The sequence below is a fragment of the Lynx rufus genome, unplaced genomic scaffold (assembly GCF_022079265.1).
Source record: "Lynx rufus isolate CCGP_SWC_20201006 ecotype Redwood Valley unplaced genomic scaffold, mLynRuf1.p SCAF_18, whole genome shotgun sequence".
NCBI classification, from domain to species: Eukaryota; Metazoa; Chordata; class Mammalia; order Carnivora; family Felidae; genus Lynx; species Lynx rufus.
The window spans coordinates 17,422,448-17,435,470 of NW_025814832.1; the positions used below are offsets into that span (position 1 = coordinate 17,422,448).

The 13,023-nt window shown below is 40.0% G+C and overlaps 1 protein-coding gene across 1 annotated transcript in view; it reads right to left on the reverse strand.

Moving 5' to 3' along the window:
• ANKFN1 (ankyrin repeat and fibronectin type III domain containing 1) overlaps nucleotides 1–13,023 on the reverse strand; it is a 150,646-nt gene that overhangs the window by 34,109 nt on the left and 103,514 nt on the right. The window contains exons 12-13 of the mRNA XM_047080382.1: nucleotides 11,936–12,151; nucleotides 2,575–2,741 (exon numbers count right to left, since the gene is read on the reverse strand). Coding sequence (XP_046936338.1) covers nucleotides 2,575–2,741; nucleotides 11,936–12,151 — 383 coding nt within the window. The remainder of the gene's footprint in view (nucleotides 1–2,574; nucleotides 2,742–11,935; nucleotides 12,152–13,023) is intronic.

Sequence of the window (13,023 nt, forward strand, 5' to 3'; positions counted from 1 at the left end):
CTCAATACAATTCATAAAATTTGAACTTTTTGCCACCCAAATGGAGTTTAAAATGAGCTTTTTTTCTAATATAAGCTTAGTTCACCTATCAAACCACAGATACCTCAGAACAGCAGGTCTAATTTGTATCAGTCAGTTTTTGAGATTGGAGCTTTGAGATACTTGCTAATAATTTCCTGACTGTCTTCATTTTTCTTTCCCTGAAGATCCTCTGTGAGTTCTAAGACCCTGCATTTTACCACAGGGGCATCTGCTGGTTAATTCAGCAGTTGGGTAACCACAGGACTCTGGTCCAACTCAGCCAACAAACCACATGGCACATTTCAACCCTGGCCTGTTGTAATCGTGGGGACTATTTTGGTTTCTTTCCCCTTCCAAGAGCTTGAGGAGAATCACAAACAGGAACACCAGACAATTCCAATAAAAGGAACCAGGGGACACACATCACTGGTTCCATCCTCCTTTCAAACTAGTCATCTGTGTCTTTATTCTGTGTGCTCTGTAATCCTTCCTAATGAACTTTTCCAAATGTCATGCAGAAGGGCAAGGAAAAGAATGATGGTGGGAGAAAACACATCTGGTTTGTCCCCCAAAGGCCGCTCTTCAAGAGGAGCTTGAAAAGATCAAGGTAAATGCCTCCTCGGAACATTGTTTCCACAGGTATTCCAGCACAAGTCTCTAAACACGTTCATTTGGCCCAGTTTCTCCTCTTTCTAACTCTGCAGGGAGCAGCAGTATGCACTCAGGAGCAGGCCAGAGAGGAAAGGAAAGCCCTCCTCTCTGGGGACAGAAAGAGAGGAGGTGCTAACATATGTTCCCACTCGTGTGAAAACCCTCTGAGGGCTCTCCCCAGTGGGTTTACCAGCCTGGGCTCCAATTGTGTGTCAGAAAATGAAATCGATTGTGACATGAGCTTTTCATCAGAAAACAATCTCTTTTAACCAACTATCCTCTTGGAAAAGTGTCTGTTTTCAAGATCTCTGTTTCATTTCAATTCCCACACTGGAAAATACTATGGAAACTCTACCGTATTGTCCCAATAAGAGAAACAAAATAAAAATTAAATCCTACTTCAATCTGGGCATGCAGTTGGCTCCACAAATAATTGAAATCTTTGAGAACCTGCTTGGGAGTTAATTTCTTTTCTCCCATCACTGATATTGAACTAAATGAGGGGGTTCTGACTGGCACAAACATTCACAAAACCTAAAGGAGCACATTGCTAAAATAGCATCTGTAATAAAATTAGAGAATAAATTACCAGTAGGAATACCATGAAACATCTACCACTAACTAAGCAGTTTAGTCTATAAGGATGAGAGAAATGGAACTGGCAAGAGTGAAGGCTACTGGAATCTTTTGTAAAAATTAAACTTGGATCCTTGTCAAGAAGAAATTAGTTGGTATAACCACTAAAAGATAGAGTCTAAACCTTTAAGACACAAATCTAGCAAATGGATGAAAGTAACCATTGCTGAGTCAACCCACAAATGAGCCATGTAACCTCTTGGGAGGGACTGATAAGATAACCAAAGTTGATTGTAGAAGTGACCACCAGATGGCAGACTTAAAGTCTAGGTGTGGTTGATAAGTGAAAGATGAGAATATGGCAGCTAGTGAGTTTTTGAAGAGATCATCATTATTTCCTTCACTGTCATCAAATAGTATTTAAAAAACATCATGAGACACTATAGTTAATAAGCTCTTGCCACCTTATGGACCAAATTTTAAATGACCCAAGTTAGGAATCTCTTTTGGTTAAGCAAATCCATAGGTATAACTAGAATCTGGGCATCTAATTTGTATTCTAAAGCCTAAGGATCCCTGGAGAGTTGTTTTTCTTATCTATTCTTTACTTTTTTTTTTTTTTTTTTTTTTTTTTTTTTTTTAGGTTGGGCACAATTCAGTTCATTATAGTAGACTTTCAGAGGCCTGCTGGAGGGCTAGTTGTAAATCTGAGCCAGATTACCAAGATTGGGCAACTTTCCGAAAGCTAACAGGGTAATTCACCATAATGCCAAACCATAGAGCAGTTTCCAGAAGCACAGGCCTTGTTACTTCTTTTCTTCTTTAGAGAACCATAAAGAGTACAGGAAACATACATAGTCCTAAGGCCAGAGGGCCAGGGATGGGGAGAATGAGGGCAGGGGGATTCTTTAAAGGGAAATCAATTGCTCTACCAGAACCCATTTCCACAATTGATATATATATATATTTTTAAAAAATGACTTATTAAGTTGTGAAGAAAAGATACTGGAAATAAAAATGTTGAAAGAAAAGGGCATCTATTCATTAACCAGTTGAGTGTCAGTGGTTGCACCATGAATAATATAGAGAGGAAAGTGAAAGGAGTTTGCCCCTCCTTCAATTGGGTCACTCCTTCCACCAACCAATACCACAAACCCTCCTTATCCTAATGTTAAAATACAGCTCTGCTTCTGCCCCGGTGTGCTGGCACCTGGGGACATCTCACTGCAGAAACTACACTGGGTCAGTTTTCTCCTCTGACACATCAAACCCATCATTTGAGCCATTGTTTCATCACAAGGAAAACCCAGACTCCTCACAACTTACTTGGAGATGTTACTGTTTTCACGGATCTTCACGTGGCAGAGAATGTTGGGCAACTTTTGGGTAACTAGGACTTTGATCTGATCCACAGAGCTACATAGCTTTAGGTAACCCAGATATAATCCAGGAGAGAGACGCTGATGACTCCTTTTGTGATAAGAGAGAATATCCTGTAGGGTGAAAAACAAAACAACACATAAAACACCTTGAAAAGGCAACCTCAAGGGGCACCTGGGTGGCTCAGTTCCTTAAGCGTCCGACCTCGGCTCAGGTCATGATCTCACAGCTCATGAGTTTGAGCCCCACATCAGGCTCTGTGCTGACAGCTCAGGGCCGGAAGCCTGTTTCAGATTATGTATCTCTCTCTCTCTCTCTCTCTGTCTCCCTCCCTTCCTCCCTCCCTCTCCCCCCCCCGCAAGAATAAACATTTATATATATATATATATATGTGTATATATATATATATATTTTTTTTTTTTTTTTTTTAAGAAATGGCAACCTCAAAACCTTTTCCTTTCATAGGTGCACCATGTCATAAATTAAAGGAGCTGTAGCTAAGTTATTAGGATAGAAGCCTTGGATACCACTGTGGATATTGGGGACATATTGGTGGTACAGCCAATCTTACCTTTAGGATTACCTTGGATTATCCTCCAAGTCAGGTAATTAGTCATTAATATAGCCTGCCTGCATGCTATTTCCTTATTTCCTGGGCTGGGCTAGGTGTGTGGGTTGTGATTGGGAACGGGTAACTAGAAAACTAGAATTCCTAATTTCTGTCCTCTCAGGGTTTGTTGTTTAGCAGTAGGAAAACAGAAATTTGCAAGTGTAGAAGCTGACAAAGCAGTACACGAAGCCTCATTATTTCAGAATAATTGGTATCTAGGAAAAGTCTCTTTTAAATGACACCATTTAAAATCGGACCAAAACTTTATATAGTAAGTAGAAAAACAAAGATTTGGTTGGTTCTTTATCTTGAAAAATGAAACAAAAAGCAATAGCCCCAGATTTATTTATCTTGTATTATTATCACTTAAGTTGTAGTTACAATTATTCATTAATTCATGAGGATGAAGGAAGAATCAAGTATTGATTCTTTTTTTTTTTCTTTGGCTTTATTTTTTAGACTAAATTGTATGATAGCTGAAATGCTATTCCTCATATGTGACTTTCACAATGTGATAATGAAGAGGGTATTTTTGCAAGAATATTTGAAGTCTTCATATTTTTCCCCCTGGCATTTAAAAAATGTGGATATTCAGGTCATTCTCATAAGTTCCTTTGTTTTGTGTTCTTCAATTGTTAACTGGCCCGCCCCTGCTAGATTCTTAATTGTCAACAGCTTTGGCTGTAATTTGATTAGATCTCCACATCATCTTCATCAGCTTCACGAAATTCTGCATCTTTTATAAGATTTTAAGATTCACCTTGTAATAGATTTGCCTTGAATTTGCATTGTATTTTCACATCACTTTATTCCACAGGCAGCAGAGACTGAAGTTTCTGGTGCAACAGCAAGTACCAGCCTGGTTAAGCACAGAAGGATGTTTGAATGCAGTCTTATTTTATATGTAGTCAACTCTCCAGTGAACTGTTTTGGTTGTGACTTTTGCTTCCCTATACAACTGCAGGAACTCGGATAATGAACAATTAGAAATATGTATCAGTAGGTAAGACCTTTTTAAGCATTTGGGCAGTGGGGAAACTGAAACACAGGAGTGGTGAGTCAGGGAAGAATTCCTATAGGCTAGAGTTTAGCTTTCTTTTCAAAGGGAGTGAAAAGAAGGAGCCAACCTTACCATGAAATGCAGGGAATATTAAAAGTAAGAGAAAACCAAGCATATAAACTTGTGCGGAATTCTATACGGAACAGAGAGGGCTTCTTTGACCTGTAGACTCTGAAGAAGTAATCCCTCCTCCGTAGAATTAACCATCTGCAACATCTAACATACAGTATTGTGTATTTTTTTTAAATGTTTGTTTATTTTTGAGAGGGAGAGAGACAGAACGTGAGTTGGGGAGGGGCAGAGAGAGAGGGAGACACAGAATCTAAAGTAGGCTCCAGGCTCTGAGCTGTTAGCATAGAGCCTGACACAGGGCTCAAACTCACGAACTGTGAGATCACGACCTGAGCCAAATTCGGATGCTTAACTGACTGAGCCACCCAGGCGCCCCTATACTATTGTGTTATTGTCTCCTCTGTATCATCCTTTATCAAACTTATTGAGTTCCAGGCACTGCAGGAGACAGGGGGGTGTCAGGGGAACATCATGTGATCTTTACTCTTGAAGAGGTTGAGAAAAACAGATGAGTAAACAAATGATCACAGTATTCTGAAATCAGTTTTACAATAGAAGCAATGGAGGCATACTGAGGAAGGAGTACTTATATTTTTTCTTCTTTTATGTTCTTTTCTTGAACCAGACTATGACTTTAATGGCAAGGCTATGTTTTTTATTGCTTTGTGTCCTTAGTACTCAGTGCTATTGCTGTATATAATAGATACACAGCACATGGAAGTCAAGACAGTTCCCTAAGCCAGAACATAGGAGAATAGCAGAAGAGGGACAAAATAAGAATGGTCACAATTGGGAGGAAGGCATAACTAGCAGGTACAGAAAAGCAAAGGCTAAGTAACTTTTATGGTATTTGGCAAAAAAAAAAAAAAAAAAAAGACTAGAAAATATTGGATTTTTGTGATCAAGAAAGAAGGAATTTTATTAATATCAAGAGATGGATTAGGCAGAACTTTTTGATGTCTTCTATCATATCTCTTTAGAAAAGATCACAGGTAGTTGACTGGAGGAAGTTCAGTCAAAGTGAAATTTTGAGAAATGAACAGGTAATCAGAGAGCAATGAGTGAGAGAAGGTAATGAGAGAAGGGAAAAATGGAAGTATTCAGATCAGTAGAATTTGATGATATGCACCCTAGGGATACTTGCTATACAAGCAGATGTGCCCAGCCTGGTCATTATTTTTGAGGTCATTATTTTTGAGAAGTGGCAGAGAAATAGAAAAGTCCCCAAAGACTAGAAAAGGGCAAATACGCCTGTCTTTGAAACAGAAAGGGGAAACACAAGATGACCTCAGTAATTAAAGACCCCCAACTTATTGATCTTTGGGGAAAATGAGAAAGAACCATCAAATAATCAATTTGCACTCACCCAGGAAATCCTGAGGCACTAAACAGGAGTCCGTGTGGTTTTGTGAAGGGCAAATCATACAGACAACTTTAATTTCTAACAGCAAAAGAACAGGATCCATAGACCAGGGAGAAGTCTCCAGTAATCTGTTTCACTAGATAATCTGGGAAAAGTAGAATCTTGACATTACTTTAATAAGCTGACTCTCTGGGTTGAAGATTTGTGGATGGAGATGGTGTGGGAATGGTAGACATATTGAGTGATGGCCCAGTAGAGACTGGTCCTGAGGGCCCATCTCTTTAGCTTATTTATTGATGTTCCAGACCAAGAAACGAAGAATGTGTGCATCAAAATTGCAGGTCCCAAATTTGTTATGGTTTTGAGTTTCAAGAAAATAGTAATAAAGCTTTGAATGAGCCTATGCATTGGAAAAATAATTAGGGTTGAAACTTAATAAGAAAATGTGCTTGTAAAGACCCAAACCCAAAAGTACAAATATAGGATGTGTATAAGAAGAGTTTTCTCTTATACACATGTGGGGGTGAGCACTAACCACAAATAGAATGAGAGCTAGGAACATACTGTGGTTATGTAAAAACTACCACCATTCTTAGGTGGTGTAATTTACTCTTTCATTCATTGTTTTAAAAGACGATTACTGAGCATCTACTATTGAGCATCTGTTTTCCTGCCTTTACTAGTCATTTATCCTTCATTAGAATGTTTTTAGAGCCTGAGAAATGTATGGGAAGAGAAAGAAATTGTCCCATTCGCATAATTAGAAAGCTTTCTAAACCAAATCAAATGCCTGTGGGCTTGTATATTAGCTGATTTTACTTCTAACTTGTATTTCTAGCCTTTACTTCCATTATAGTCCTTTTGTGTCTCTTATATCCAGCCGAAAGGGATTGCTTTTTCCTCTCTCCAACATGTCCTAATTGCTGTTCTTTGGTTCTTTGTTGGTTCATGAGTTCACTAATTCTACCAACTTTTATTGGGCACCTACTATGTGTCAGGTATCATGCTAGAATATTAATGACATCAGGATGAATAAGATGTGATCCTTCCCTTCATGGAACTCAAATGTCAGTGTGTGAGAAAGACATGTAGCAAGTTTTTCTAACTCTGTATGATCACGTTGTATAAGGTCCATTGTGGACCCAAGGGAGGGTTAGATCTCCTTTTCTACCTTCAGCCTCATTTCTTTACCATGCCCTCTATTTAATTTAAATCTCTCTTTGAGTTCTTCCTTCCTCCTTCCTTCTTCTCTCTCTCCCTTGCTACTTCCCTCTCTTTTTCTCTCCCTCCTCTTCTTCTCCCTCCTTCTCTCCTCCTTCCTCCCTACCCTCTCTTTCTCTTTTTTTTCTCCACCTGGTGAACTTAATTTACCCTTCATGGCTTAGCCAAATGTCACCTCTTCTACAACGCCTTCCCTGATATTTCCAGGGAGAATTAATAGCTGCTTTGTCTGTGCTCCCATAGTACGCTGTTTGTACTGCTATCAGGCTCTGGTTTAATTCTGCCTTGTATTACCTTGATTTGTTTACAAGTCTGTCTCCCTCCCTTGACTGAACTCCTTGAGAGCAGGGACCTTGACTTATTCATTTGTTTTTCCTATAGCACCTAGAAGAGTTCCTGGCACCTAGTTGGTGCTGAAAAAATGTTTATTAAATATGAAGTGAGAGGCCCAGAGGTAGTGGAGTGTGGAGCTGGGCCTCAGGGAGAGAATATGCTGTGCTGGTTCAGTGACCAGGAAGGGTATATCCAATTGCCCTCCATTGACCAGGTGTCCTAAGAGTTTGTTAGAGGAATGACCTGCTTTTCCAGTAACCACAGGGCTTTAGTTTTGCACAGGGGATGGAAACTGAATTGACCAGGGACAGCAAAGGTCAGAAAATGGTGGCCCAGGTATTTGTGGGCCCAAGATTATAGGGTTTGCAAAGAATTTAAATTTTCTAAATTATTTCCTAACTTTTAAAAATAAGGATATTTTATCCAAAACTCTAGATTTTTAACTTCTCTTTAAAAATGGGAAAACATTCAACATTGGGACCACTTTTTTCCACTGCAGTTGGCTGTGGCTGAATGGGCTGTTCTTTACATGGCACAAGGGCCCTCCAGATTATTGTAGTCTCTGTTACTTCCACTTGCTCCTTTTTTTAAAATTGAGATTCACCCTTTTAAAGTGTGAGATTCTGTGTTTTTTTTCCTATGTTCACAAGCTTGTGCTGCTCTCAGCACTACCTAATTCCCGATCATTTTCATCACTCCATCACTTGCATTCATTAGCTGTCATCCCTCCTCCCTCTACCCCTAGAACCACTCATCTACTTTTCTGTCTTTGTGGATTTGCATATTCTGGGCATTTCATATAAATGGAATCATACAATATGTGGCATTTTGTGTCTGGCTTCTTTCACTTAGCATGATGTTTGATCTCAAGGTTCATCCACTTTGCAGCATGGATCAGTACTTCACTCATTTTTATGGCGGAATAATATTCCATTATATGGATATCACTTTTGTTATCCATTCATCAGTCATTACATTTGGTTGTTTCCACTCTTTTTCTGTTATGAGCACTGATATAAACAAGTTTTTGTGTGAACCTAATTGTTTCTCATGTGCAGCTCAATTGGCTCATTTTCATTCATCTTCCTGATTCCTGTAGTTTTTGATCCCCATGTTAGGGGCTGCTTGGGGGTAGAAAGAGCAGGAATGTACTGGAAAAAAGAAACAACAACAGAAAAGGGCAGAAGAAGTAGTAGGTCCTGGGTATTGCAGGTGTGAGAAGACACAGGGTGACAGGAATGCCGAAGGAGAAGGAGAAGGAAAGCAGAGCTGGGAGGGGCCAGAAGGCAAACTTTAGCACATCCTCTCTAGGATGACACTTTTTTTTTTTTTTTTTTTGAAGGATACAGAGAAAAGGAGGGGGAGGGCATGTAAAGCGGCTTGGGAAAATGGGAAAGGTACCTGACCAGGTGTCAGAAGATTTGGGCCCTAGTTTCTCCTATGCTGCTTTTTTGCTAATATGACCCTAAGGAATTATTTCCCTGAAATCCATAGCTTCATCTGTGAATGAGACACAATGAAATTACCCACTCAATCTCACTGGGTTTTCATGAAGATCAAATGATATTATAGATGTAACAGAGTGTTATAAACTTGAAAATGTAGTGCAAATGTGAAAGATTAAGCTTCAAAGAAAAGTTCACCTGTGAAGTTTCCAGTTATTAAGGTGACCCTGGAGGTCAATGTCTGGGTAACTCAGCACCTGAGAGGGTCCTCCCTATTGGAAGTACTCTCACTGCCAATTAGTTTGCTCAGAGGGACTCTAATTTGTCCATAGTAACTCTCTTATCCTTCCCAGACAGGTGTGTGAAGGATTTCTCTCTTTCTTCTAGATATGAGAAAGGCCCATAATGAAGGTCTGGGACTTGAGAGGGTCAAGAATTTGAGAGGGTTAGACCCTGGAGTTTCCCTGGGGCCCTAGGGATTAGTAGATTAGTTATAGACCCAGAGTTTCTTAAAGCCCTTACCTGTTTTGAAAATCGCATTGCAGACCATACAGTTTTTATACAACTTTTCCTTAGTTCTTATGAAAGGTAGAGGTGGTGGTGCAATGCCCCACTGGATGATTGAGCCAGTACCAGGGTCTTATGGGAAGTAGGGATGGGAGGAGATGGCCTAGATACCTCCCGAGGAGGCCTAGAATTGTTTGTATTTTTCCGAGTAGAGGAATAATAACAATCACTAACGTTTATTGAGTGCTCACTTTGTGCCACTCTCTAATGCTTTACATATTAACTCATTTAATCTTCCTTGGAACCCTATGAAGTAGGGTTTCTTGCTGAAGGAAGAAGGGGAGGAAACACAAGAGGTCAGAAATGAAGTATCTTGCCTTAGTCACATCACTAGACAAGGTGGAGTCAGGAAGCACACCCTCGTGTGCTATATTCCAAACTGGTGCCTCAATATGTGTTGTGATTTAACAGAAAGAAGCCCCAAGCCTAGTGGTCATCACTCAACTGACCATGAGAAAAGAGAGTGGTTTGTGGCCCAGAATTGTGGGAAGTACCCCGCCTGCTTTGGGCAAACACCAAGACTTGTCACTACTTTCATGTTGAGTTGCTGGGGCCAACTCCTGACATAATTAAAGTCCAGGAGTGACTGGATACCAGCCCTAGTAGTTTTATCCCCTATTTCCTCTCTAGTGTAAGACCTGATTGGGAAGGAGGGGAGAGAGAAGAAGTAGGAGGAGGAGAAGGAGAGTGGGGGTGGGTGGGAATGACATCAAGCAGAAATGTGCCAGTCAGCGGGGGTAAATTTTCCACTTGGATCTGTGTGGAAACCTGATCTTGCCTCTATTTTTGGTCTCCTTTTCTAACAACCTTTTGCCAGATTGGAATTTTTCTGCACCTGTAACACATTTTTAATGTAATAAGTCTAGGAGAAACCAGGTATTATATCATGCTGGGGCCTGTGCTGTGTTTCTAGGAGCAAAGGTAGCCCAGACCCCAGTTTATCCCTATAGGGGATTAGTGTATTAGTCACCCTGTAAAAGCTCAATTTATTGTGACTTTTTTTAAATGTTTCTTTTAGCACTTGCTTATAAAGGGTGAAGAGGGGAGCCACGAATAGTGTCTATGTTCCCTGCCCCCACCTCCTACATACACACCCACACCCACACCCACACACACACACACACACACGCATGCACACACACACACCCTCTATCAATTTCATATGAACCCAAATTCCATAAAATCAAAGCCAGAGGTATTGGCTTTGACCAATTAGCTTACCTTTGCTACACTGGACTCCATTCTGGTTTGGGTTAGTGCAAGGAATGGAGAGGTGAGATTATTCTATCAACCACTCCTCAGTGGGGAACTAAAGTAAGTTAGTGGGCTGGTGGCTTAGTTTTTTAGGGTGATCATGAGCGGCTACTGGCATCAAGGGTTGGGTTTGGCTTGTTTATGTGGGACTGAGCCCTTTCTTTCCCATTACTCTGGACTGGCTGTCTTGTGGATATATGCCAGACCTCAATTTAAGGTAGGTGTTTCTGCCAGCTTGTCTGCCTAACTGGAGAGTACTATCAAACTCATCCCCATGACTGGGTTTAAAAAAGGAAAGGAAAGGGAAGGAAGAAGGGAAGGAAGGAAGGAGGGAAGGGAAACAGCGTGAAGCCCATGCTCACATAAGAACACCTGAGGAGTGTGGTGGTGTGGAGAGAGTGCTGGACTCAGGAGCAAAAGATGTACTTTGTATCCCAGTTATGCCATCCAGCCTGAGTCTTGATCAGAGCTGCCTGAATTTTGCATTTTGGTGGCTATTCAGTTCTCAGGCGAATCTTTCATCCTTTATTTGATCTCCAATCCCTCATGACTAAAATCCTAACTCCTGCCCCAGGATGTGACAGAATGTAGCAGAAAGAAGCCTGATTCCAGCCAGAAGATCTGAGTTTGAGTTTCAGTCCTGCCACTTTCTAGCTGTATGCCCAGGAGCAAACCAAAGTTTTGTGGGGACTAAAGCGAATACAATTTTCTGTGCCTTCTTTAACGAGAAGAATACAAAACTGTGGATATGAAGTTGTTAGGATCCCTGCCAGGGCACTGATAGGGGCTAATGCAAGTGAAGAGCTGAATATGCTGAGGCTACATTAGCTTCACTAGACCTGCCTCTCTGTGTGGTCGTTATGTCATAGAATCTCTTTGAGCCTCGGTTATTTCATTCCTAAAATGGATTTAATCATGCCTGCCTGACCCAGAGGAATATTAGAAGGAACACACAAGTAAGTGTGTGTAAGAGTGTTTTTGTTCATAGTGTTTTATACACACACACACACACACACACACACATGGTCTAGCAATGTATTATTATTATAGTCCCTTTAGGTGTTAATGTTTTGATTATATTATCTGTAGACCCCCTACTCAAACATTTGTCTCAATGTTTCTCATTGGCTTATTGGTCAGGGCCATTTTCAGGGTGCTCACTGCACTTGTATTGCATGGCCAATTACATATCTGGAGAGTGATAAATAAAAAATAAGCTTCTGAACCTTTCCTGTGTGTGGAATACAAACAGTGAAATGCCTCTGGACCCTCTCTATTCCATCACTGCATTTGTAAATGGGTCTTAGTACATTTCACTAACCCCTCAATAAATGTGTTTGAACTTTAAATATACAGTATTAGAAAACTGAAAGACTGCATACCTGGATGGTTATCAGTAAAATGTCTAAGGCTGTAGGCTCCTCAGGTGTTGACAAAGACTTCCTCTGGCTTTGTAGTTTTGAGATTTGCATCCATTTGCCATTAAAAAATGAATAGAGTGTCTCCACTTCTCTGATGGTGACTATGAGGATGTTTCCATGCCGGTCTTTAATGGGCTCATAGTAAACTCTTCCCAAGTTGTGTGTTCCAAGTAAATTCTAGAAACAAATAGATTTCTGGTAGTTTGGATGATATTGTGCAAACAAAGCAACATAATTGGAACAAAAGACACTGAATATCAATTATCTGATGTTTCTGAGAAGTTTTTTTTTTTTAAAGCAAACTTAAAACTGGAATATGTGGCACCATAGAAAATGTACTTAACAGAAGCTCCAAGAAAATCTCTTCACCATAAGCTTGCAAAGATTATAGCAAGAGGCACAAAAATGATGTTTTTTTAAGCAAATTCAGTATCTGTAAATATCTCTTACCCACATAGACACACCAGCACATAGACCTCAGTTACCAGCACTTGAAGAGAATCCCAGATGTTTTAAAGAAAAATGCCTGATATTTCAAGTATGCCACTGGTGGAGTTTTCAAGAGATCTACAGTAAGCTGGTATGAAGTGGGGTTGTTTAAAATGAAGAAGTGAATTGACAATGTAGTACATTGTACAGGTCTCCAAATGACTGAACATTCCTTTCAAGATACTTTAATTGGGAGATTGGCCTGGTTTGACTTATCTGCATTTCAGGGGGTTCTATTTATTTAAAATTACGTTAAAATTGTTTGTAAGCTAGATCACCTGAGGCAGACAATACTTTTAGAAAGGTAGGAAAATAAAGATGCTGCATCAAATGTGGAGGGACCCAGGAAGATGTTACTAAAATAAACAGTTTTAAAAATATGCAGGGTTTGAAGATTTCTAACCTAGAATGTTGGATGAGGAGGATAAAATATCCTTTTATTTTGAATATCTGTGATTTTTCAAAAGTATAAATAAAAGATCTCAGAGCTCCTAGCGGTTATTTGCAAGCTCAGATAAATGCTGATGACCTGTTTGCAGGAGAGCCAAAGTAGAACTGGA